The 24,442-nt window shown below is 36.1% G+C and overlaps 5 protein-coding genes across 5 annotated transcripts; 1 reads left to right on the top strand and 4 right to left on the bottom strand.

The window, feature by feature from the left end:
• Positions 1 to 1,821: 1,821 nt before the first annotated feature.
• Positions 1,822 to 3,114, top strand: LOC110180157 (uncharacterized). Its single transcript, XM_020947816.2, has one exon. The coding sequence runs from the start codon at positions 2,678 to 2,680 to the stop codon at positions 3,044 to 3,046; it is 369 nt and encodes a 122-aa protein (XP_020803475.1). The 5' UTR covers positions 1,822 to 2,677; the 3' UTR covers positions 3,047 to 3,114.
• Positions 3,115 to 5,836: 2,722 nt separating this feature from the next.
• On the bottom strand, positions 5,837 to 6,494 carry LOC110180207 (uncharacterized). Its single transcript, XM_020947867.2, has one exon. It carries the CDS (start codon positions 6,374 to 6,376, stop codon positions 6,038 to 6,040), a length of 339 nt encoding a protein of 112 aa, XP_020803526.2. The 5' UTR covers positions 6,377 to 6,494; the 3' UTR covers positions 5,837 to 6,037.
• A 614-nt stretch (positions 6,495 to 7,108) lies between these two features.
• On the bottom strand, positions 7,109 to 8,278 carry LOC110177974 (uncharacterized). The gene has a single exon (XM_020944970.2). The coding sequence runs from the start codon at positions 8,035 to 8,037 to the stop codon at positions 7,318 to 7,320; it is 720 nt and encodes a 239-aa protein (XP_020800629.2). The 5' UTR covers positions 8,038 to 8,278; the 3' UTR covers positions 7,109 to 7,317.
• Positions 8,279 to 9,661: 1,383 nt separating this feature from the next.
• Positions 9,662 to 11,120, bottom strand: LOC110180630 (venom serine protease). Its single transcript, XM_020948322.2, has 4 exons — positions 10,991 to 11,120; positions 10,485 to 10,917; positions 10,248 to 10,419; positions 9,662 to 10,180 (listed from the first exon to the last, which is right to left on the bottom strand). The coding sequence occupies exons 2-4, from the start codon at positions 10,831 to 10,833 to the stop codon at positions 9,805 to 9,807; spliced, it is 897 nt and encodes a 298-aa protein (XP_020803981.2). The 5' UTR covers positions 10,834 to 10,917; positions 10,991 to 11,120; the 3' UTR covers positions 9,662 to 9,804.
• A 348-nt stretch (positions 11,121 to 11,468) lies between these two features.
• LOC110177613 (venom serine protease) lies at positions 11,469 to 14,573 on the bottom strand. Its single transcript, XM_020944417.2, has 5 exons — positions 12,809 to 14,573; positions 12,418 to 12,745; positions 12,233 to 12,331; positions 11,966 to 12,125; positions 11,469 to 11,901 (listed from the first exon to the last, which is right to left on the bottom strand). Exons 1-5 carry the CDS (start codon positions 13,031 to 13,033, stop codon positions 11,517 to 11,519), a joined length of 1,197 nt encoding a protein of 398 aa, XP_020800076.1. The 5' UTR covers positions 13,034 to 14,573; the 3' UTR covers positions 11,469 to 11,516.
• Between the last annotated feature and the right edge of the window lie 9,869 nt (positions 14,574 to 24,442).

Raw genomic sequence — 24,442 nt, forward strand, 5'->3', positions numbered from 1 at the left:
CAGCAATCGTTGCTAAAGGGGATTGGGGTTATAGTGGGGGAGTTACAGTAAAAATCTGAAGTAACTTTTGATTAATAGGAAATACTAGGGAAAACGAGCTCTGGTTAATCCTGGAATTAATTGGGTATATAACGATTTATTGTTAGTTTGAGATATTTAAATTTCAAAGAAATCGCTCTCAAAATATTTGTCAGGAAATAGGGTTAAATCATAAATATATATAATATCAAATAATATCTTTAGGGGATTGAAACACATGTAAAAGGATTTTGAAGTGACTTACTATCATTATCACAAATATGTATTAAAATATTTCGAGTTAGTAAGGTTTTATAAGATCTTTTATTTATAAAATATGGATCAGTTATTCGAAACAGTTAAATAACAGATATAATAGGGTTCTGAATTGATTTAATATCATTATCAATTATGTATTAAAATTTTAAGTGTGAGTCAGGTTTCTATAATAAAATTGTACATGAAATATTATGAATTCTTGAAATAGAATTAAAGCACATAAAAGGATTTTAAATTAATCAAATATGTATTGAAATATTACGGTTTAGTCAGGTAATATTTATATGAAATTTCTATGAATTCTTATTTTAACATGATTTTAAATTGAGACCATTAACACTTATGTATTTAAATATTAAAAGTTGGTTAAAATTCCTTCCATGAACCTCCTTTCGTTTATTCACTGTAAGAAGTAAGGCAATCCCTATAGCATTTTGTATTCCTTCCGCTCCTTTTTTTACCCTGGCAATTTCCTTTGCATACTTTTGTGCTGCATTTGATTACAAAATGGCGGGCGAGAGAGCCTGCTGCTGCTCCTGCAACAGGACCGCTTCTGCAGGACTGCTGCAGTCGTAATGCAGCCTAAACATTGCGTTTAGTTCTCGTTTTGCCGCAGCTACAGGACTTTGACTATTCATTAGCGTGTGTGTGTATGTGTCTGTGCTCGCAGGATGAGAGGCAAAAAACTCTAACAAGCTCAAAAAGCAATTTGCGAGAAGCCGTCTAAAAAATTGGCAAAAATATCGACGTGCCCGGCTCATGCAATTGACGTTTTGCGGATGCGGATGGGTGGGTCCAGCGCGATGTTTTTGGTGGATTTTCGGGGACTAGGGACTGGGGCCTGTTACATAAAACCACGCGTTGCACAAAAGCCGCCAAATCGTCGTCGTTCACAAAAGAACCCAGCAATGAAAATACAAAATGGCCGACCCATATATATATGTATATATATAAATATTTAGGAAAATTCAAGATGTTCCACTAAACTATTTCGCTTTTTATTCATTTTAAAGGAAGTTGAAGTAATGATATTTATTTTTATTTCATATTTAATTTGTGTATTAAATGTGAGCTGAAATTTAAAACCAGTTATTTAGATATGCAGCGAAAATGTCTGGGAAAACATTAATCGGAACCACATGGTAAATATTTGGCTAAATCCAAAAAGTAAATTCGTTTTGTGGTCAGAAATTAGTAATCCTGTTCTTTTTATACATTTTGGAGGGGTATTTAAATTTTAGTTGGAAGCTGGCAATGCAGTTTGGGAGACATAAAGACATACTGTTCTTATATTGAACTAATAATATACATAAGTAATTTAATCATATTCATTATTATTTAACTAATAATATACATAAGTAATATAATCATATTCAGCTTGATATATCATCCTAAATATTATAAAACTTCAATTTTTTAATTTATTTGTTATTAAATAATAACTAAAGTAATAATATTGATCCTAAGAATTATAAAATTTCCATTTAAAAATATGATGAAATTTATAAAGACACATAAATTCATGTGAAAAATAAATTTAGAAAGGCAGGCTCATTGCTTTTAATCGAAACCGCATTGTTATATATTTGAAATTCAAATTGATAAACAAAACAAAAAATATAAACTTGAAATCCTTCAAAAGATTTTACTTAAACATTTTGATTGCACTCACAGCGATGCTTCTGTGTCAATATATGACACCTGCCTTTTTGTCCCCAACTCGGGGTCTCTATCAAAGGCGTTCCCGAAGACCATTACCTGTGGTGCCCGAGCGAAGGATGAATGTACCGGAGAAAATATCAAAGCCACCGCGTATCCTTGTTAAGAGTTTCTGGGCTATCCAACGTCTGGAATCAGATTTAATGCGAGCTAAGCCGCCCGATCAGAGGGAAGATTTAATATCAAAATGGAAATATTTAGAGTCAAAGAACAAATCTGGAATTTTGGACAAAAATTAAATTAAATTATAAAGTACCTTAAAGCACAGATGAAACAATTCCGGATGATACAATTGAATGCAGTTTATGAATGACATTTAAGTTTAGTGGAAAATAAAGAATGTTTTGCAAAAGTATGATTTTGAATCAGGATTTTAGGAAATAGCTTGTTTTTGTTATTATTCTTTGGTGCCTGTGTTGAAAGGTTTTGAACTGCATTTTATAAGAATTTATTGAAAAGGGTATACATATAACTTTTCTTGTTAAAGTATGTTCTGAAATACATATATGTATACATATATGTATCTCGAGGGCCTTGTTTTTAGTATCAACACTTGGACTTTGCTGAAATTAATACATCTGAACTAATGTCTGTTAAATTTCGTTTGATCTAAATTTAAGTGTATTTCCAAAACACCATTTACTGAACCATCTTTCGCAAAATGTTCCTACTTCGGTCCTTGCTCATGTCGCCACAATTGCAGCAGCGTTGGATGTCTTCTGATCAGAAATTGCACTACCATTGGAGGCCAGTGCCCGTGGAGATTCCGACTCGAAGTTCCATTGTAACTGATCAGAAGAGACCACCGTTGCTGTTGGTCAAGAGTTTTCTAAATTTGCGGCATATGAACAACGATTATGGGCAGAATATAATGCGAGTTACGGATGAGCTCAGTTTCCAGCCACATCGTAATATCTTCATCGATATCATTCCATTGACGGACGAACGTTATGTCAAAGTCGATAGCAATGAAGACGAGGTGACAAAGGAAGAAGAACTTCCGGTTCCGTTTGCAGTTTCCGACTCCTGAAATTATATTTATTTATTTACAACAAAAATGTAGGAATAATATTGTATTTTCTTACTGTGGCTTAGAAACTTTTCCAAATGTTTGATTCTTCCTGATCGGTCAAATTTAATTTGTAGTTCTTAATGTGTTTCTCTTAAATTATGGTCTTAGAAATCCATACTAAAAATGATACCAAATATTACAAGGATTTAATGGATTCAAATCCCTGTCAAAACACTACCCAAATATATTTCAAATCCTTTTTAAATCCTCTCAAAAATCCTACCTTTCACCTGATGGGCTTACAAAGATAAAATAAATGTAAAAGATACAAGATATTACAAGCAGATTCAAGATATTACAGAGTTACAAATAAATCCTCATGATTAAATTTTCCTGATGCATCTCAAACTGATATACATTTTATAACAACATCACAAGATCTTTTCTTTTGTAGAAAAGGTAGAAAACATAGCAAATACTCAGGGTAAAACCATCTTTAATATCAAAATAATATATATATCCAATTTATTACATTTCTGTTCTAGCAAGACTTGTCTCCTCAGATTCAGATTTAAGTGCACACATCACACACCCGTATTAATTAGGAATCCATCCTAAAAATTGTTCGTTTTGTATACCATTCGCATGCAAAAGTCAGCCCAGCGTTTATAGGAATTATGGACACGGATGGTTTGAACTGGCATCTTTCTGTATCTTTGCACATAACAATTCGGTACTTGACGGTCCTTTGAATTGCGTTCCCAGGACTCTCTCGCCTTCCGGAACACCTTCTCTCCACTTTGGCCTTGTCTGTGACTCCCTGAGTAGGCACATTTGCCAACCAGTTGAAAGGATCGCTGGGCAAGGATCCCCAACTGGAGGGACTGCGACAAGATCTGTCTGGTGAGTAGCATTACGGTGCCCGATAGTATCAAAAAGGATCAATAGGTATTCCTAGACTTTGGTAACACTTTTGCTGGACCAGTTTCTTCCGAATTTGGTATGTATGTTTTCTGGCTTTAATGTAAGGCCGAAACGAAATATATTAATGAATAAACGACACTCTACTGACAGTTCTAGAGATTTTTTCCATGCAAAACTCTTGACCTACTTGGACAGAAGATTTATTTAAATAAATATAAGAATAAATAAATAATACCTTGTGTATATTTCAACTCCTTTAAATATATTTTAAATATTTTCAAACCCCTCCACCCTCCATAAATTGTCATTGTGGCCCGCTCTTGAGACTAAAGCACAAAAACACAAAACATAATTAAACAATTAAAATGCCTTTTTGGCACTTGTCCTTACTTAGCCCAATTCGCTTAGCGCAGCGGCGCACATCAAAGCCTGAAGGATTCGAGTCCTGCGCCTAATTACGCCGCCAAGTGCAGTGGATGGAAAAGCAAAAAAATAAATAAAATGCAAATATGCAACAAGGCAATAAAAAATACATCAAAATTAACTGGCAACAATAAGAGACTGGAAAGTGAAGGAGAGTGGCGAAATCACAGCATTTGGCGGGGCAAGTTAATTGTGCAACTTTGAAGCTTGGAACTGGGTTCAAAGAAGGGGTACAGAGAGCGAAAAATACGTCTGTTATTATTATAAAAAGAATATTGAAAACATTAAAGATATTTCAGTATAGAAATAATACTGAAGCAAACATGAAAGTCAATTTTGTACATTTAAGAAATCCATAAGTAAGTCAAAAATGCACTACTTTTAATTCGAAAGGCTCTGCTATTTTAGTTTTTTTAGGTTAATAAATCTGTTTACTCAATATAAAAAGTACACACATTAAATTAAATTAATTAATTTTAACAATTTTCGAAAATTTTAACGATGTAGCCCCTTATAAAATGTAGAAAAAATTGATACCTCCTTTTTTTTTCTGCCGGAGATGTTTAGATCGACTCGGCTTTTGTTGCTGATTAATAGGGTTTAATATACTACAAGGGTATAAAAATTAACTAAATTATCTTAATAATTAAATAGAAAAAAATAAAAAAAGTACAAATACCTGTAATAGTTTTCCCTGTAAATAAACTTTATAAAGAATTTAAAAATATATTTCATGTAAGCTTCTTAAATTTGATCAGAAAGTAAAACGTTATTTTGTTCACTTTTTTCTAAGACCAAAATGAGTTCCTTTATCTCTCCGTGCACACTAGTAGGACAGTGCTTTGCATGAGAAGTGGCAGGACCCTCTCGGCAGTCTAGTCCTGGCTTGTAATCCTTGCTGCTCTGAATTTTTTTCCCCCCTGCACCCATTGTCCATTGATTTTTTCTATATTATAAAATTTATGCTGCCCGCTCTGCTTTGTTGCACTCTCCATGCCGTCGTCCCGTCCACTTCATTTTCCGCCTTTGCTTTTTATGTATTTTTTTTTGTTTTATATATTTTTTTGTTGTTGTTTTGTATTTTTGCATTTTCCAAGCGCTTTTGAGCTTTTGTTGTCGAGTGCACGCCAGTGCCACCCGAGCCAAAAGAAAAGGGCTTGACAATAAAAATTATGAAGCATATTACTTGAGTGCACTTGGGTTGCTCTCTCCATTCTTTTGCTTTTGCCACTTTTTCATCCTGTCCCGAGTCAGATCAGAAGGATATGCGAAAGGATATGCTAAAGTATGTCGTCGCTAGTTTCTGGAGAGCAAACTTGCGTGTTAAGTAGCAAAAAGGGTTAAGAATACTTGGCTTATAATAATAAACTGGGCTTTGAGATGGGAAAAGGAAGCAAAGGATGAGGGATGAAGGAAGGTGGCTTCTAACTAAGGTTGGTTTGAAATAAAACAGGAAATGTATTAAAGAACTACATGATTTATGATTTTATTTCGCAGACTTAGTTCTATCAAAATGTTTTGCAGGGTAAAATGTCCTTTAGCTAGGATTGAACTTCCGCATAAAATACTTTGATAAGAGAAATCCAATCCTAACCAAAGGATAGTTTACACTGCAGGACACTTCTAATGCTGAATGAATTTAAAAACTTTCCTTGAAAGTTGCTAGTAAACGCCATAGATTAATTTTCGACGAAACTCCGACCATCGATGCACATCGCTGAAAAGGATACTGCTCTTATCCTGGAAAAAATGCCGCAAGCCACATTTTCGCCTGCGTGCCCTGCCACCGGAGGTTGCCACAATTTGGGGACTGATCTCTGTATCCTGCCTCACCTTCTGGGCTAATGTCTGGGGCACCTCTTTCCAGTTGAAGTAGACGATGGGAAAGGTGCGACGCTTTTCCGGATGGACAAAGCCCTGCTGGCTGACCTTTGCTCGAGAAGCGATTCCGCGGGTCAAACTTAGTCCTTTGCCCAAAAGGCCGTTCAGCATGCGGTTCATGGTTGGATGTTAAAAAAGTAATATAATATGGAGAATTTTAGTATTTTTGTAAGTTCTAAAAAAAATGGTATGGTTTTTGATAATGATGAAAAAGGTGACTGTGTTTCAGTAATTTTTTTGTTTTTAAATAAAGAAAATGTCTGTATAATTACAATTTATATATTTTTTTTTATGGAAATATTAAACATTTATATTAAATAAATGGATATATCATATAATCATTAATATGATAGATGCAAAAACATTCAACGAAAGAAAAATGCAGAGTGTGATATATAAATAAAGACTTATATCAATAATATCTCAATCTTTGATTAAATAAAATTTTAAGTACTAAAAAATGTGGTAAGACAGGTATAAAAAATAAAGATGTTATTAAAAAAATACCCCTCTAAAAATTTGTAATACATATTTTCCTCTTTTTTCGTTTATATTGGTTTGATATATTAAGGAGAATATTAATATTGGTTTATCGCACATATTTTGCAGTGCTACAATATAGCGATTAATATATTGAGTTTAGCATCCTATGTATTAATATTTTAATAATATATAAATATTTTCAGTAAATTTAATACCTTTTCTATTGAATAAATGTCGCATAAATCAGCATATCATAGCTTTATAACAATTATAAGTAATATTACATTATATTACATATATTTTACTCGATTAGAGATATGATAAAAAGTGTTATTTCGCTTCGGTTACAAGAAAACAAGGAAATTTCCATTTGGTTTTGATTTGTATATATTTGATTTGTATATATATTTTTTAAATTTTTATATAGGATGGATTTAGCAAATTAGTAAATACACTAAATTAAAATGAGAAGTAATTTGAAATATTTTTGTTTGCTTGGTTTTTCTCTTCTGTCTTCCAGATGTCCCATGGCAATAGTTTTGGAATTGGAATTTTGGAATTTTTTGATTCAACCTTAACTAGAAGGAGCTGCGACCGTAGATCATGCTGTGACGAAACTCAGCCCAGCGGGTGCGATGGTTCCGGTACGACATGTACGGCTGAATGACCTTCCGGGAAATGGTTTGCGTTGGCGGCTCATCAACTTTCTGGGCCGTAACACGACGCAGTAGCTCCGCATCGGCCTGGGCACGCAGCTTCTCATCCTCATCGCTATCGTCCTGGGTTCCAAATACTGCCTCCCTCACAGAGCGCACCTCCAGATCAGAGTCAAAGTCCTGATCCTCTCCCAGTCTCATATCTGGCCTGCGCTCCATTCCGTAATCTTGCTGCTGAGGATCAAATTCCGCCTCATCCGCATTTATCGTGTCCTGCCTGCGACCTTGGTAATCCATTCGGCGTTCCATCTGCTCTTGTGCCCTGATGGTTCTTCCCTTGGAGGCATTCTGGGCGGCTGCCATGTTATTGCGATTGGTCAGACCTGGAGCATAGGCCTGGTCTGGCAGGGTCACGGGACGGAATGCACCCATATCCACCATCGAGATAGGTCGGTGGCTCATTGAGCGAACGGGTTGCTTTTGTTGGTGAATCTGGACAGCAGCGAAATTCTCCTCACGGACTGGCCAATCCTGTTTCCAGGATTTCGCCTTCGGTATGACATTATTCTTTTCCAGGCGTGACTTGGTGGCCAGCATACGCATTTGCCGCATCATTGGCAGATTTCTCAGTAGCATTGGCATCTTGATTTCGTGTTACTTTTGATCGCCGAAAATATGTTTTATTTACGCGATTACAAATTTATCAGATTTAAATTTTGGCCAAAATAATTGCAAAACGCAAAGTGGATCCACAAAAAACTAGAATTTAAAATGTTTCCAAATACTTCGCGCTCGGGGAGATCTGGTTTACAATACAACAATTTTGAAAGTGGCAAAGCTCGAAGTGGTTCGTTCAAGTCATCACAAGGCAAATGACAGTTAAGGCCCGGTTTGCTTAATTCTGAAATTAAATTTTTATTTCTTAGATAGCAGTGCAACAAAAAAATACACACACCTTAACAAATAACATAATTTATTTACAGCCACAAGGAATTCAATTTGATTGAGACCAGAGACTTTCGGGCAAATTAAACAACAAAGCCACCAGCTTGAAAAATCATAAAGCAAAAACACAATTTGCCATCGTCACATGAACATTTATTAATTTTACATCAACTTGTTGGGGGGGCAGGGGAAGGAGGTCCTTCCTGAGCCCAGTTTAACGCAATTTCCAAAATGCAAAGAACAACAACTGCGAGACATGAAATTGAGTTAGTGCACAATTACAACAATTTTACAATAAATGCTGAACTAAGAAAGGGAATTTTATGTTGAATTAAAGCCGCATTTTGAATGCCGTTTCATATGGAATTTGGTAAAAAGAAAATATCTTTAACCCTTTATTGTATTATTGTTATTTTAAGCAGAGGTGTTTGAATTTGAATTATAGTATTTAACTTAAAAGTAAGTAAATAATATTTATTAAAAGATCACTTAAAAGGGTTTTCATGCAACTGTCTGCTTTTCGGAAATAGTTTTTAGTCATTTTCGGCATATATATTTATATATGACTCTTTTCTAAAGGTTTCTTCAGGCTTTGCCTACAATGTATTAGCAAGGAAGCTAGAAAATGATATTATTTTCACTCATTTCCGAATAAGATTATTTATTGGCGGCACTTTGAGACTGTTTCGTATTTCTTCTCTCTCATATACATATCTTATACATAAATTATTTAAACTTATTTCAACATTTTCTGTTTAAACTTAAAAAAAAATTGTATTAATTTTACATATTTTTTTACATTTCCCAGTATCTCTATATAATTATATAACCCATTTCCATATAGAGTACTTGAGAAAACTTTATTGCGTACAAAGAACTATGCCTGGCGGTCGTTGATGGCCAGCGGGGTATGATTGGGTTAGTGCGGAGGGTAAAGCTGAGTTGTTGCTGCGTTGTTTAAATGTAGGCAGAAGCATGTCACTGCTTTTTAATTTAAATGCAAATTAAGGCCTTTGTCAACACTTTGCCAAACTCAAGACAACGATGACAAATGCCAGCGGCAAGTGCAAGGAGCTTGGTCTAAGGATAGTTATGTTATAGACATACCTAAGGATGCAGGCAAAGAAATATATGTTGAAATCAGGAAAAGGTATTGTAATTCGTTTAGACTATACTAAAAATAGCAATAATTGGCTTAGATATAAAGTTGGATTAAATAAATTTGGTTTACAAGCATCTTATAGAGATGTTTACAATAGGAAAATATAATATATATATCATGAAGTTATATTAAGAACTATAATTAATATAGCAAACTTGGTTCTTACTGGTTTAGTTATATATTTATTCAATTTTTCATAACAATTATACCTATTTAATAAAAGTTCTTTAGACAAACCTTGTTGGGGTAACATTTTCCCCTCAGTGTTTTGTATTTATATAGACATCAATCAGAACTCCGCTCTATCTCACACATACTCCTCCGCCCACATATCGCCACATCCAGTTCAGATGCGATGTGATCCTTGTGTTGACCCCAATTCCAAAGGGTTGACCGCAGATCCTTCCAAAGCTGATCACTCCCAACTGGAACATACGTTCGCGTTGCCTTAAGATCACCGGACCACCGGAATCATACTGACATGAGTCCTGCCCCCTTCCCCGGGAATCATAGGTGCACAGATGATTGGGAGAGATGCTGGAGTTGAACTGGGTCCTGCAGACGGCATTATCCATGGTCAACAAAGTGGCCTTTTGCAGAGTATTCGACTTGGAGGCGGCAAAGCCAAAAGTGCCCCAGCCCATAATATCCACGTTTTGATAGTTAAAGTTGCTATCTCTAAGGAGAAATATTTGGAAAATCTTTAAACTCAAGTAAGATATTTAAAGTTATTTCCTAGACTTACGCTTGTCGCACTGGCAGACAAATAGGTGCCACTCCCCGGGACCACTCGATGGGAGTCACTGTGTACAGCAAGGCTATGTCATTGATATTAACTCCGTTTGCAGTTTCCCTATAACCAGGATGATTAAAAATACTCTGAATGCGATGCTGGGCGGTATAAATGGATTCGGTGGCTATCAAGAGAGAAAGAAAACTCTTATTTCTTAATGAAAAAAATCCCTAAAAATTAAACCCTTACCCCTGCTTAGATCATGCTCTCCGACGAGCGCCAAAAGGCGACTGGCCACCGGTTGCCGGGCGGTACAATGGGCAGCAGTTACTATAAATCGATCACTCACAATGCTGCCTCCACAAAAAATGGGTAAATTTGAGGTCAAATCCCTCAGACCCACCATTGAGGGAAACTCATGTTTGGCAGCCTCCACACCATTGGCAATGCGATCCGGCAAGGACCAACCACAGTCACAGGGCGCAGGACGTGCCACAGCCTGACAGTTGAGCCTGGATCTTTGCTGAGTGCTTGAACTGCTTGAATAATAGGCAAAGGCCATGGTCTGATAGTTGGAGATCCTGGTAATCTGACCCATTCGGCAGTATCGTTCGCCATCGCGGAATTGCAGGTCGCCATCCCGTGAGATGAACAGGAATTCGGAGCCACAGGTATCAGGGAACTAAGATGGGAAATTAGATTATAAGAAAAGATTCAAAAAATCTTCAGAATTTATTTTAATTTCCATTACTTACCACTTCAAAGCGACAATTTAAATGGATTACATGATTCCTGGGTGCCTTCAACCGAAACCGACAGTTACTGCCACTTGGCAAAGCCAAAGGATAATTAGCACTACTTATATCAATCACTCGATTAGGCTGTAAATCATAGTGCCTAGTACACTGTTGCTGGCCAAGAACTAAACTAAGAGATGAAATCACAAGAAAGTTCAGAAAAATCAGACCGCTCATGATAGCAGCAATATCTAGATATGAAAATTCGTGAAGCTTGTCTGCAGTTTATATAAGAATTCACTCAAAAGATAAGATGGAACTGGTATATACTTTATATATTTGAATTTAACAAATATTAAATATAGAATATAGAAGTAGGTTTTAAAGTCAAGGTGAGGTGGGTTTTCTTCTTTTTATTTAAGTAAGGTACATACTTGCATAAACATATCCCTTTTAAGAACAATTTAAAACCCGTTCTCCCTTATAAAAACAATGATTTTTACATATTCCAATCAAATCCAAATCAAATCCAATTTATTTCCATTTACAAGCTAACCACACAATTGGAGTTACCGATCTTTTGACGAATCCAACTAACATAAGAAGTAACCCTGGTATTAACACCCATGGGATATGCCGATGCCGCACAACTCTTGCCAAAACTAACGATTCCCAACAGGAACTGCCTGGCCTTGCGCAGGATAACTGGGCCACCGGAATCATACTGACAGGAGTCTCGACTATGGCCCGAATAATCATAGGTGCACATCTGACTAGGATATATATTCACATCATAATATTCGGTCTGGCAGTCCTGATTGTTCACCACCATCAGATTGATCTTCTGAAGGCCATTGGACAAGGGTCCTGAGAAGAATGTGGTACCAAAGCCAATCACATCCACGGTGTCATAGGAAAAGGTTTGCGTTCTAAATGGAATTATATAAAATATTATAGATACATTTTCTTATGAGTTTAAGGATATTAACTCACGTTCCCACCGGCGGCAGACAGGCAGGACCTACACCACGGGACCACATTATATCAGAGGCTGTTACCAAAATGGCAATATCGTTGTTAACATCCGGATTATACTGCTCATGGATTATCACCTGTTGGATATTATACTGCTGGTAGTACCTGGAACTGGAAGCTAGAAAAATATATATCAAAGGGGGTTAGTAATCATATAAAAATAAGATAATGTAGAGCTGCTGTTTTAAGTGTTTAAGTAGTTATAAAAATCTTAATGAAACTTACGACTGTCCAAATTGTTTGTGCCCACAATGGCAACAATATTTGTGGGTTGTGAGATTTGATAAACGCAATGAGCAGCTGTTACTATATAACGATGAGCCACTATAAAATAAAGCATTGATCAAAATATTTGTAAAGTTTAAATTAAGCAAATATTAAAAAATACCCCTTAAGGGTCCTTAACTCACCTATGGTTCCCCCACAAAAGGACTTCTCGTATATCTTGGTCACATCCTTTAGAGCCACCATGCTGGGAAATTCGTTTTGTCCAGCATTCTCACCATTGGCTATCCTCTGAGTGGCCGACCATCCACAATTGCAGCTCTGTTTGGTGGTGGTCAAGACGCACCTGAAGTTACCCCCCTGCGGGCCCGTAGAGATGTAAGCGAAAACCACTTCCCGGAACAAGGACTCCCGCGAAAAGGACCCCGAACCGCAGAAATTCTCAGCGCCACGCATCAGAAGATCTCCCTCCGAGTCCAGCCAGAAATTATCCGTAGTGCAGGCACCATTATTCTGAAAGAAATAAAACCTTACACCTTATAACATACTTCCATTAATTTGAAATATAAATTATACCGAAGGCAGGCCGATGGTGCATTGCACTTGAATATAGTAGTCCTGGGGAGCGGTGAACTTGTAACGGCAGGAGGTGCCGCCAGGATAATTCCTCGGATAGTAAGGTGACTCCACGTAAGTGGTTCCCGGTTGCAAAGTGTAGCTGTTATCACAACCATCGAAGTAGGCCGCCAGAGTGGCAGGTGCCACCAGCAGGAGCACTAAGATTAGACACCGGTTAAACATTTTAATTTTTCGGCCAGACCTTAACGCCTGCGAAGCCAGCACTCAACTGGGCTAACACGATAATACCACCCACACCTAATATCAGCCAAAGACAACTAAAGCTAAAGCTAATTAAAAAAAAATAAAAAGAAAAACAAATTAAAAGGCCGCGCTCCAGCTTATGATAAAACAGTTGGAACTTGCCATTACGTATACGCCCCGTTGGTACATGATTTCACCTCACCCTCACCCTCTCTACTTAGTCTGCAGTTGTGCAAATAAATAAATACAAATCGAGGATGACCTTGTCAAATGCACACGATATCGACTTTGAACTTGGCTAATGCTGGCTTGGCCCTCTACTGATAACTCCAAATGCATTCCGTGAGCCATTATTGTGGAGTTATATTCTGTTTTTTCCGCCCACATCGCAGAGGTTTATCCACCAGCTGTGCAGCTGACGACGATAAGTTGAAAGTAAATAAACATTTTGTAGAATAATGAGTTCTAATTAAAAGACAAATAACTGCGGAAATAAATAATGTAGGCGTCAACGTACGAAGATCTGTTTAAACAGATTAAAAAGTGAATTTACTTCTTCCCGGTGCTCTCATTTTTTTGTCTTTATTCATTAGATAAGATAAGGCCAGAGAACAGGAATAATTCTTATCAATTAACATCGGCCTACTTTTTTTGCAGGAAAAATAATTTCAAGCGAAATTAAAGAATTAAAAGGAATTATAAAGCGGGAAAAGTAAGCCTTTGTTGTCAAGGTAAAGTGATCGTAGTCTTTATGATTCATTTAAAAATATGTTTTTAATGTTTTAATTATTTGTTGTATTAATTTTATAGCATTTACAGTTATTTCCTTTATATTTTTGACTATATTCTGTTACATAACCCATAATTATAATTATAAAATAAACGAAAACATTATACATATATACATTACAACGAGTTTATTTCCCTTTAAATTTTTTGCCTGCAATTTTCGGTTATGAAAAAACTTAAATGGCTAAAAATACAATAGACAGCCGCCAGTGAAAAAATTTAATTTGCATAGAGAACCACAACTCCTCGAAGCCCCCCTTAAAAAAAGTGACTAAAAAATCAATTAGGGAAATCGGTAAAAAAAAGACTAAAACCCCGCCTTAATGGCTGACAAGGTGCGGCTAAATGTCGATGAAAATCAAGCAATCTGTCTATCAAAAATTGACTTTATGCTAAAATATTGTATCAACTTTCATATATACACATACTCACGCAGTGCACATAAAAAACAGCGCCTAAAAGCATGCAGCAGTTTTGTCACTGGATGCCCCGAGCTGTGTAATTATAATATGGCAAGGAAAATGCTCCTTTTTTCCCGCTGCAACACTATATATACACACACATGCACTAATTTCCACCGCCCATATACATACCGATCCAATGTCTATATTTTCTAGTGTCACACATTTTTTGCGCACGTTTTTAATCGTACTTTTTTTTGGTTTTCCCTGTTCTGTGTATATGTTTCTTTTTTTGCCATGCATTTGCATTTTCCACTAATTTGACTTTTGTATTGTTGTGGTCACCAGCCCCTACTTCCGCCCTTAGCCAGTTTATGTGTTAGAGCCTTTTTTGCAGGTCCTTTTGGCTTTCCACCAATCGCATTCCCTCTTCCACGGCTCGCTGTCTGTGTATTGGTGGGTGGGTTTTGCGCTACGCACTTTTTGACTTTTCGTTGGGGAAAATGCGTTTTCCTGCATTGGTTGGCTGACGAGTGCGGATCCATTGGAGGAGGGGGGTTTTGGTACTAGCCCCTTGCAGCTCCCTATATGTATATGTGTGTATATGTATATAGTATGTGTCTATGTCTCTCTTTCCGCTAGTTGAAGTGCATTTTCCCAGGACATGTCATTTGATGTGGCTGTGACTCTGTGGCCATATCATTAATTGCCGTTGGCCGGTAACAGGAACTAGGCCTAAAAAAGGAGGCACAAAAAAAACCTAACACACACATACAAGCAAATTAGTGGACAGATTGAATGGAAAAAGGGTTAAAGGATAGAAAACCTGAACCAGGGAAAATGGTATAAGGGAAACTGGAGAGGAGATGGATAGAGAGGTCCAGTTCGTAAGTTCATCCACTCGGAATTACTATTATTTCATTGTAAAGTTATACAATTGTCTTAAACTATATCAAAGATAATTTAATGATTTTAAATTTCAGAATGCTTTAAAAAAATCATAGTTTATGGAATGGTAAATATAGTATCATACAGGCACAAATATAGTCACGCAAATAATTATTTTAATATTTGTATGTTGTTTTAAAACTATTTTAGCTACTTTTACTTGACTTATAAAGACAATTTACTAAATAGCTCAATAATTGTATTAATATAAATTCAAACAAGAGAGGAAACTAACTTCTGGGAGCCAAAGTTTATATACACTTGCAGTCTCTTCTTTTTAAAATTTATATTACCAGTTATTGCAAAGAACACATAAAATAACCCTTATTGATTTGAATTCGAAAAGCACTCATAAAAATACCATTCCTTGTATAATTTTTTGGAAAATTTCTTAATTTTTACGATTTAACTTCTCATAAAATATTGAAAGAAAAAAATAGAAAATTTATTTTCCTACCGGGGATGACCAGATCGGCTCGTCTTGACGCTGATCATCTATATCTACATATATTTACTAAAATAAAGCAAAATAATTTTAGTTTTTTGTACACATTCATAGATTAATATATATATGTTTATTTAAAGAAAGAATTATAAAACCCCATTCAATATCTTCTTTATCAAAGAAATTAAACCCACAAATATATAAATTATTTAAAGATAGGGATTTTGGTTCACTAAATATTTTCGTAAATTTTTTGTTAATAAATGTTGTTCTTTTTATAAATTTGTTTTGATTTCCAACATATTCCCGCCTGCAATTGATTACCCAAAATGCCATCGAGTTTTTGACTAGTTTAAGCCTTGCAATCGTTGAACAGTAATTGCTGTTTCCTGGTCTATAATCCGACAGAATCGGTGCATCCATCAAAGGCTATATCTCTCTAGCTCTGTTCCCCCCGTCCCCGTTGATTTCACTGAAAAACATAGACCCACACATGGAGGGAAAACTGGGAAACACATTCAATTTGCTGCACCTTCAATCACAATAAATCCATACAAATTTCCGTTTTTCCAGCTCCCCTACCCCCGACAACTCTTTTCAAATGCAAACTAAGCAAATTTTAATTAATGAAAAATTGCAATTAAAAAAGCGGCCCTGGCAACTACACACACACACATTTTTTGTTTTTTGTGTCCTGCAGTCGGCGTCGCTGTAGGAAATGGAGGAAAAGCGCAAGGCACTAAAAAAAATGCTGTGCCCAGTAAATGCAAAAGAAAAAGGAAAAGTAAACAACGCACCTACAGATCTAGTATATATGTTTATATAGAGAGAGACTAAGGTATATAGGACTAGATGGGTGGCCTATGAGGGGGGTTGGGTTGCTTTTTTTCTAAGCTGCCAGCGTCGCCGATTAACATAAACACGCAAAAAACATTAACAGAGCAGCGGCAGGCATTTGTCTCTCTTCACTTGATTTTTTGGTTATTGTTTAGTTTTTTGCATTTTCCAGCCTCAACTTTGGCCAACGGCAACGCAGTTAGAAAAGCCAACAAAATGGGGAAAAACTAAGGCAAAAAAAAGGAAAAAGATATTTCATACATAGATAACGCGGCGTATGTGTAATGTGCAAGTGGGATGGATGCATAGAGGAGACCGAGGCTTGCTCTCGTTCTCTCTCTCTCTCTCACTCTCTTTCCCTCTCATTCTTCTCATTACACTCATTTCGCATAGTTTGGGGCTGGCGCATAGGCAATTTTCCACAAGCAAACACACACACACACACACATACTGAGGGAAAAAGCGGCACTGCAGCACCCAAACCCAATCACAAAAACGCGTTAATAAGAGGAAAACGTGGCGCAAAAAACTACACACACAGACACACAACTACAGTTATACCTCTACATATACCAATACATATGCAAGTGAGAGCAAGAGGGATTTCCCCCAGCATTTTCCATCAGCCAATCGCAGAATTTGTTTACGAATCGTACGGCAAAAGCAACAGAAAGAAAACACACACACACTTGGGGAAAATAGAAAAATTCTCTCGCGTTTGCTCTCTCTCACGATGCCCGCTTTTCCCCTCCTCTGTCTCTCTCTCTCCTAACTTAGCTCTCTTTGGCGCGGCACAGTTTTTATTTATTTTCCAGCGGAAACCACGTGCTAAGCTCTCTTAAAAGCCGGGCGCTCTCTCTCTCTCTCTTTTGGCTTCGTTCAGTTTTTCCCAAGAGATAAGGTAGCAGCAGCGAAAACTGAGCGAGGAAAAAGTGTACCCCTCCCACTCCCCCTTAGTGCTACGAGAAAAACGGGTTTTTTTCGTACTGACGATTGACGTTTTAGTTAATATGGTCAACAAATTTTAATTGAATGGTCCATGTTTGTAAATGTTTGATGAATGAATGCGGGAGGTGGGGAAAATGGAGGAAAAGTGGCAGCGATTCAACCAATTCGATTAGTCAATCTGTGTTACAGAAGAAAAGCATTTAGTTTAATTCAACGATAAAAATTCTTTTTAACGAGATTTTACGGTTTTAGAAAGTTTGTTGAAATAGAAAAATATTTAAGGATTAGTCAAAGAAAATCTTACTTTTGTGCATATGAGTAGTTTTTTTTAAGGTTTATGGGAATTTCCATGGACTAAAAAAATTATTAAACAAAATAATACTTCAATAAAATAATAATAAATATTAATCAACGACTTTATAATATATCTATAGTCTTTGAAATTAGTTTAATCATCAATTAATAATTGTTGATGAGATTTTCAGAGCTTAAAAAGTTTCCAAAATCAGGAACAAATACCTTTTTTTGAATTTATGAAATAAATATTTATTTAAGAAGTTCCAATGTTTTTTTGTTTAATTTTTAATTTCATCACTGCTTTGGTAATTAAAATGCACTTCAAATGAAACAATGTTTTATATTGCCAAATTATAAAAATAAACAAAATTAACATTCTAATAAGTAAATTGTATTAAATTAATAGATATATTTACCCCAATAAATAATATAGTTCAAATGTATTTTAAGTCATGAAAGAAAATTAGAACTTATTAAAACACACAAAGATCTACTTAAAGATAAATAAACTAAGAAAGTAAATTAATTTTGAGAAACCGAAGAAACCTATGCAGTACCCATATGATCTTAGGAAACCAAAGCCAAAAATGCACAAATTTCACTTCGGATAGATGTCCTGTTTAGTTTTAAAAATTACAAATTTTAATTTAAAATTTTTGTTGACAATTTTAGCGAAATTTTGAAATTAAAAAAAAAATTTATTTGTACTGGTTAAAGCTAGAACGACTCGACTTTTTGTGCTGAAGATGTATATATGATTTATAGGGTCTGATTCCTTCATTATTTGTTAAGCTTATACCATGCAAGGGTATAATAATGTATCAAAAGTTGGAGTCAAAGTCAGGGTCAATTTTGAACCTATTGTAAGGTTAGGTAATCAATATTCGTGAATAATTAATAATTAAGTTAGGCTTTTAACTTTGAGTGTACTTTTGTAGTTATCCCTTATAAAAAATGCTGTATCACTTTAGGGTAAAATTAAGTAATGTCATTCAAGGCAATAAGGGAAATAATTGAAAAATAAATGCACTCCTGATTTCAGGTCTGATCTCTCCTATAGCATTTATGTATACATAAATACATAATATAATTGTCATGTGTAAGACCAAAGACACGTCATTGCTTAATTCTTCAATAAGGCTATTCATGGTATCATCAAAGTGAGGTTCTTTCTGATTATCCAGATGCATCAGGTGATATTTTTGTGGGCTAAGGGTAGTCACTATCACTACCAATATCACTTATCACCATAGATGTAAACAGCGGCCTCCCCACGGACAGACTGAGATCAGCCCGACATCAGTCCCTGTATTTATAGTCTGCGAGTGAAGAGCACAGAGACAGTGAGAGCGAGAGAGCAAAGGAAATGTTTCTAGAGCTAGGTAGAGATAGAGATGGTGAGTAAGAGGCATCCCTTCAGGTGGAGAAAGAGGGAGAGAGAAGCAGAGAGAAAAGGGCGTTCAAGAGATGGAGATTCAGGGACACCTCAGCCGTAGCTTGTTTAACATTTGAAATTGCAATTCGATCATTAATTAAGTTTATGTAACGATATTTATTTAACATTCTTATTTGACGCAATAAAGTAAATAGAAAAGAGGCAGTGAGAGCGAGAGAGAAAAAGATATCAATAGAGATAGAGAGACATACATATATTGCTAACTTTATTTAACAATATTCAAATATTAAACCAAAATACCTTAATACTGATGTATAAGTAAACTAATAATTATTTTAGTATCAGACATCGCTTTATCTATCCCAGTTATTAAAAGAAACACTCTAAATATATCCTGAAATTCCCATCGCACTATTTAATACCTATATCTTTTGTACTCCTAAAACGAAAGTAAATTACACATAATTAGGAAAAACCATTTCCCTCCCATCACTCACAACACTTTACGACACTCATTAACCCAGAAAAATAGCGTTATAAAAATATCGTAGTGTCCCCCGACTAAGTTTTTTCCTATTTTTCTATTAGCTAACAATCGATTACGAAGCTTATGACCTGCGTGTCCTGCGGGTTATAAGCAGATATACCTCAACCTTCTTGTGGAATGAAAGGAAGGAGACACTGTAGTCAAGGTAAATGGCAGCAAAGGAAGAACGAGGCAAACAGTTAAATGAAACGGTAAACATAACGCATTAAATGTTAATGTCGCCTAATTGTGTAATTCGTGGTGTCGCCTTTTTTTCGACTGTCATTTACACGGGACATAGCAATAGTCCTGTCCCTGAAACCCACCACACCGCCCCCTAATAGCAACGGAATGGCCACTAATGAAGCCACCAAGGTGAGCGCTAATGAAGTAATTACAACAATTAATTTAATTATAAATTAAGCTATTGTTGCTGTTTTGTCGTGACATTTATGGGCAATTGGTTCAAAAGGGTGCGTGTGGCGATAGAGGGGGAGGAAAAAGCCGTTTGTTTAGTCAACATGTTTACAAAGGACAAAGAAGGACATGGACAGGTACAAAATCCAGGAAAAAAATGTGGCTATATAAGGAGGATATTTATAAAGGGGTTTTCTTATTTTTAAATATTTTTAAAGTTGTTTAAATGATAATATTTCATATATTGATGCCTCATTAATTAATATATTTATTCAAGTTTCATAAACTACACTTAAATACTTATTTGATTATTATTACTTATCACTTTTTAATAATTAAAGACTGCTCTGGGAATATTTATGGCAAATATTGAATATCCCCCAAACCCTGCCATTAAATCACGCATATTACTCATACGCCGTGTGAAACCGCGGGAAAACATGGTCATGTGTATGCGTATTCATGTGAACTAATGAGCACTGCAAACATGCTCTTGTGTGAACATCGACACCACCACAAACACACACACATGGATGTGGAATTTTCATTTCAAATATTTTCCATATTTTCACACCTTGTCAACTCGTTTGGTTTGCCGTTTTGGTTTTTGGTTTCGGGCTTATTGGCTGCCAACTCGCACTTAATTGAAATATAAAATAAGCCAATTAAAATTAAAATTATTGCCACGCATTATGGCCAGTGTGTGTATTGCATCGAACTCCCCTAAATCCCACCATCGAACGATGGCAGACAGTTGATAGCTCCCGGCTGGTATTTATTGAAAATTACTGCAAATGAGCCGAGGGAGAGAGGAAGGGTGGGGCTCGGAGCTGCAACTGTTGATAATTTGTAAATTATTGCATTGATGATAAAATTGCTACTTTACATATGCATATCGGTGGTTTTGTTGAAGGTATGAGTGCATTTTTTCAATGTGCACTTAATGAACTTTTTGGTTTTAATTGTTTTGTGGAGAAGTTAAGGTGTTGCAGTGATTAAAAATAATTAGAGAGGAATTTAATAAATAGGATTTATTAGTAAAATTAAATCTAATAAATGCTTGTTGCGGTAATAATTTAACATAGAAGTTTGGAACTCAGTGAAGGAGTCATTTTTCTGATTTAGTAAGGAAAAGGGTTGTATTACATACATTACATAGCATTGTATTATATATTAATGTCCAAAATATCCCAAAACTATCCTTATTTCTTTCTATATTCCTCTCCCTTTTCGGAATCCCTTTTTTCACCTCTGCATTAATGCCAAAACTATTTCCTGAACAGCTACTCAAATATCGTTAGATATTTTGCCTAATTGACTACAAGTATGGCAAACCTTACCTCATTTACCCCCTGAAGGCTACGGCAAGCACGGACACAGCTCGAAAATTGTTCGATGCAAAATCGCAAAATTCAATATTTGAGCATTTGCAACACATGCCCGAGCCAAAAACCCAAAACAGACCAGAACAAAAACGAACTAAAACAGGACATGGGAAAGAAGTCAGAGAAGGATAAGGAGGAAAAGGTGCAGAAGGAGTCCTGAGGTGGCTTGTTCCTGGCGGAGTTTGCTGGTTGTAAGTTGGCTTCTTACCTGCCGTTGGTCCGTCTGTCTTTTGCCAGTTAGCGATGCCTTTCGAAAAGTTTTTGGCCAGGACAACGCAGCTCCCAGGTCCTTGCGCTTGCATTTTCGGGTCGCGCAATTATTTAATGAAGTTATACATTTTTGCCCATGTGCTGATCAGAGGTACGTGTGCACTGAAGGAAAACTGGGAAATCGAAGGATATAAGTCTATATTATTAGGGGAAGAAGTTGGATAAGGAACACATAACGATGTGAATGCTTAAATATCTTAATAAATGTGATTTTAAATCGATAACTTATGTGAGAGACTTCTTTCTTTATTCTTATTTAAAATATCTTAAATGATAGTTAACTCTCATTTCTTTCAGTGCTTAAATACAGTAAGGTATATATGCTTGTCCGTGGGCTGCGGTGAAAATTTCATTGCCTCTCCTGACTTTTGTTGTAATTTGATTTTTGGTTTGTTGGCTTTTGTTCGAGTTCGCCATCGCTCAAAAACTTTCGGTGCAACGGAATTCAATTAAGAAATGTCAAAATTTTATTGAACACAATGCTGCAGATCCGCAAAATTTTGCTTCAGGGTCACCCAAAAAGCCGCACTGCCTTCCTTCGATATCCCGATGATATCCAGGACATTAATTTAGGCACGCCAATAACCTTTGCGCACTTTTGCTGCATCAATTTTCATTAAAACGCGCACCCGCGTGCATAAAAAGTTGATTTTTTTCCTCAACATTCGCGAAAAAGTTAGAAAACCGTAAGCGGAAATGAATCCCATGTGCATAAATACGTATAAATCCAAAAATAAATTGAATTAAAAAAGGCGAGAGCACATGAGCAAAAAAAAGCAGGCAAAGACAAAACCCAAAAAGGAAAAAAACCAACGAGTCCAGCCGGCAATTGGAGTGAGCATAATAAATTCGAGCATCAGACTTTGTTTGGCTTAGTCAATGGTCCACATAGCTGGAACAAAAAAGCGCAGAGGAGTCCTTACCATTGAGCAGAGATGGTGGAAACTCTAGGGATCCTGTGGGTAGAGGAAAAGAAGCCAAGCCAAAGCCCAGGAAAAGCGGAAGGAGTCAACAAACTGAGTGAAATCGCGAATTTATTGTTGACGCATTTCGCCCAGCAAATGGCGGGGCGTGTAAGGATTCTGTGACTGTTTTTTGGTTACAATCTAAATATTTAACAAAATTTAATTAATTTCTTTTACGAAATAAATTAAGCAAAATATTACTATAAAGTTTTAAGCCCTTTGTACATTCTTTTGAGTATTTTGTAATCACATTCATTATTTTGCCTTTTGCTCTCAAGCGATCCTCTAACCTTTCCCTATTTCCCTTTAAAAAAGTAAAAACGAACAAAGTCATTTATCTTATTTTGTCAAAAAATTGTCAGCGTGAAAGTAGAAAAAAAGGAGACTGCTGAGAGTGTGGTATACAGATGAAAAAATGGGTCCTGGCTAAGCAGTCCTTGTCTGGCTTCCGGTTTCCTGCAGCATCTTTCCGCGCAACTCTCCTCCGCGCTTGGTTCTCTGTTGACAGCAATTGTCACAATTACAAGTTGATATGTCCTGGCCAGCTGGCTGTCTGACTGTCTAGCTATATATGTATATGTATATATATATATATATATATCCTTGTGCCGGCTAAGTCAACTGATTTAAGTGATATTTATGCCAGCAGACGCCGCGGCAAGCGTTCAATGGAGCAAGTGATAAGCGTGCACCACTTGACGGACAACTATGCGGATGCGGATGTGGCTGAGGATGCTGAGGATGCTGAGGAGAATGAGTCCTGGAACTTGTCCTGATTAATGGCTGATGCTTGCCAAAGGATAAGGGATGTATGAGACAGCTCTGACTGGAGTTTGGAGGTGTTGTTGGAGTCCTCTGGTTGATGGTATAAATTTTGTAATGTTAACACGACGTAAGACACAAGTTGGAAAGTGCCACTAGTTTCCCTGCGGGCTGGCAAATGTTTTTTTCCACACCAATTTATCCCTGTTTGCTGATTAAAGGATATGATTTGGGTATTTAAAGTGACGGAAAATCCTTTTTTTTACAGAGTGTATATAATTTGTGATGAAATTAGTATTTATTTCATTGGGAAGAGGTGCTTAAGACTCAACAAATTCATAATGAAGTCAATTTTATAATAAAAAGTTAAGTTAAAGCTTTGGAAAGTATATTTAATATATATTGTGTGATAAATTCTGAAAATATTCTTCAAAGATCATAAATTATACGAAGTTTCCGACTTAGTTTAAGTCATTATAAAGTTTTGATTTAACAAAATCTTAACCAATTTCTTAAGTTAAACTTTACTTTTTGCCCTAGATACAATAGGTTAAAATCCCAGGCTATATTTAAAGCCTATCCCATTTCGCTTAATCTTTTCCTAGTTTTTTCAATTGTTTAATTTTTTTCCTGCCACACGAGATGGTACATTGATTACAAGTGCTGTAGGCCAGGCTGGCTTTTAGTCCCTGGAGTTTTCCCAGCATAAATATATAAGTCCTGTTCCCTTCCACTTTTCACTTTTTCTCGTCTTTTTTTTTGCTACTCATTTGCGGACCGCAGAAGTTATGTTGTCTCATTAACTTTTAACTTGTTCGCGGGGTTATTTGAGCTTTATTCGGGATGCCTTTTTTTCGCACACGTTCTCTTCAACTTTGGCAAGGACTCAACAGCGGTCCAGGGACATTGTTAGGGTAACGAGCGCTGTAAAAATATTATTTTTATTACAAAATGAAAAAAAATAAATAATTTGAGGAGGAAGGGGAAAAAGAATACAAATAT

Source organism: Drosophila serrata, unplaced genomic scaffold (assembly GCF_035046125.1).
Source record: "Drosophila serrata isolate PLE 108 unplaced genomic scaffold, ASM3504612v1 contig_240, whole genome shotgun sequence".
NCBI classification, from domain to species: Eukaryota; Metazoa; Arthropoda; class Insecta; order Diptera; family Drosophilidae; genus Drosophila; species Drosophila serrata.

Coding starts and splice junctions, on each gene's coding strand:
- LOC110180157 (XM_020947816.2), top strand. CDS start 2,678: ATGTTCCTACTTCGGTCCTTGCTCATGTCGCCACAATTGCAGCAGCGT.
- LOC110180207 (XM_020947867.2), bottom strand. CDS start 6,376: ATGAACCGCATGCTGAACGGCCTTTTGGGCAAAGGACTAAGTTTGACC.
- LOC110177974 (XM_020944970.2), bottom strand. CDS start 8,037: ATGCCAATGCTACTGAGAAATCTGCCAATGATGCGGCAAATGCGTATG.
- LOC110180630 (XM_020948322.2), bottom strand. CDS start 10,833: ATGGGTCAGATTACCAGGATCTCCAACTATCAGACCATGGCCTTTGCC. Junction 10,420..10,484: donor AGAGCATGATCTAAGCAGGG/GTAAGGGTTTAA, acceptor CTCTCTTGATAG/CCACCGAATCCATTTATACC. Junction 10,181..10,247: donor TGTCTGCCAGTGCGACAAGC/GTAAGTCTAGGA, acceptor ATTTCTCCTTAG/AGATAGCAACTTTAACTATC.
- LOC110177613 (XM_020944417.2), bottom strand. CDS start 13,033: ATGTTTAACCGGTGTCTAATCTTAGTGCTCCTGCTGGTGGCACCTGCC. Junction 12,746..12,808: donor GCACCATCGGCCTGCCTTCG/GTATAATTTATA, acceptor TATTTCTTTCAG/AATAATGGTGCCTGCACTAC. Junction 12,332..12,417: donor CTTTTGTGGGGGAACCATAG/GTGAGTTAAGGA, acceptor TTTATTTTATAG/TGGCTCATCGTTATATAGTA.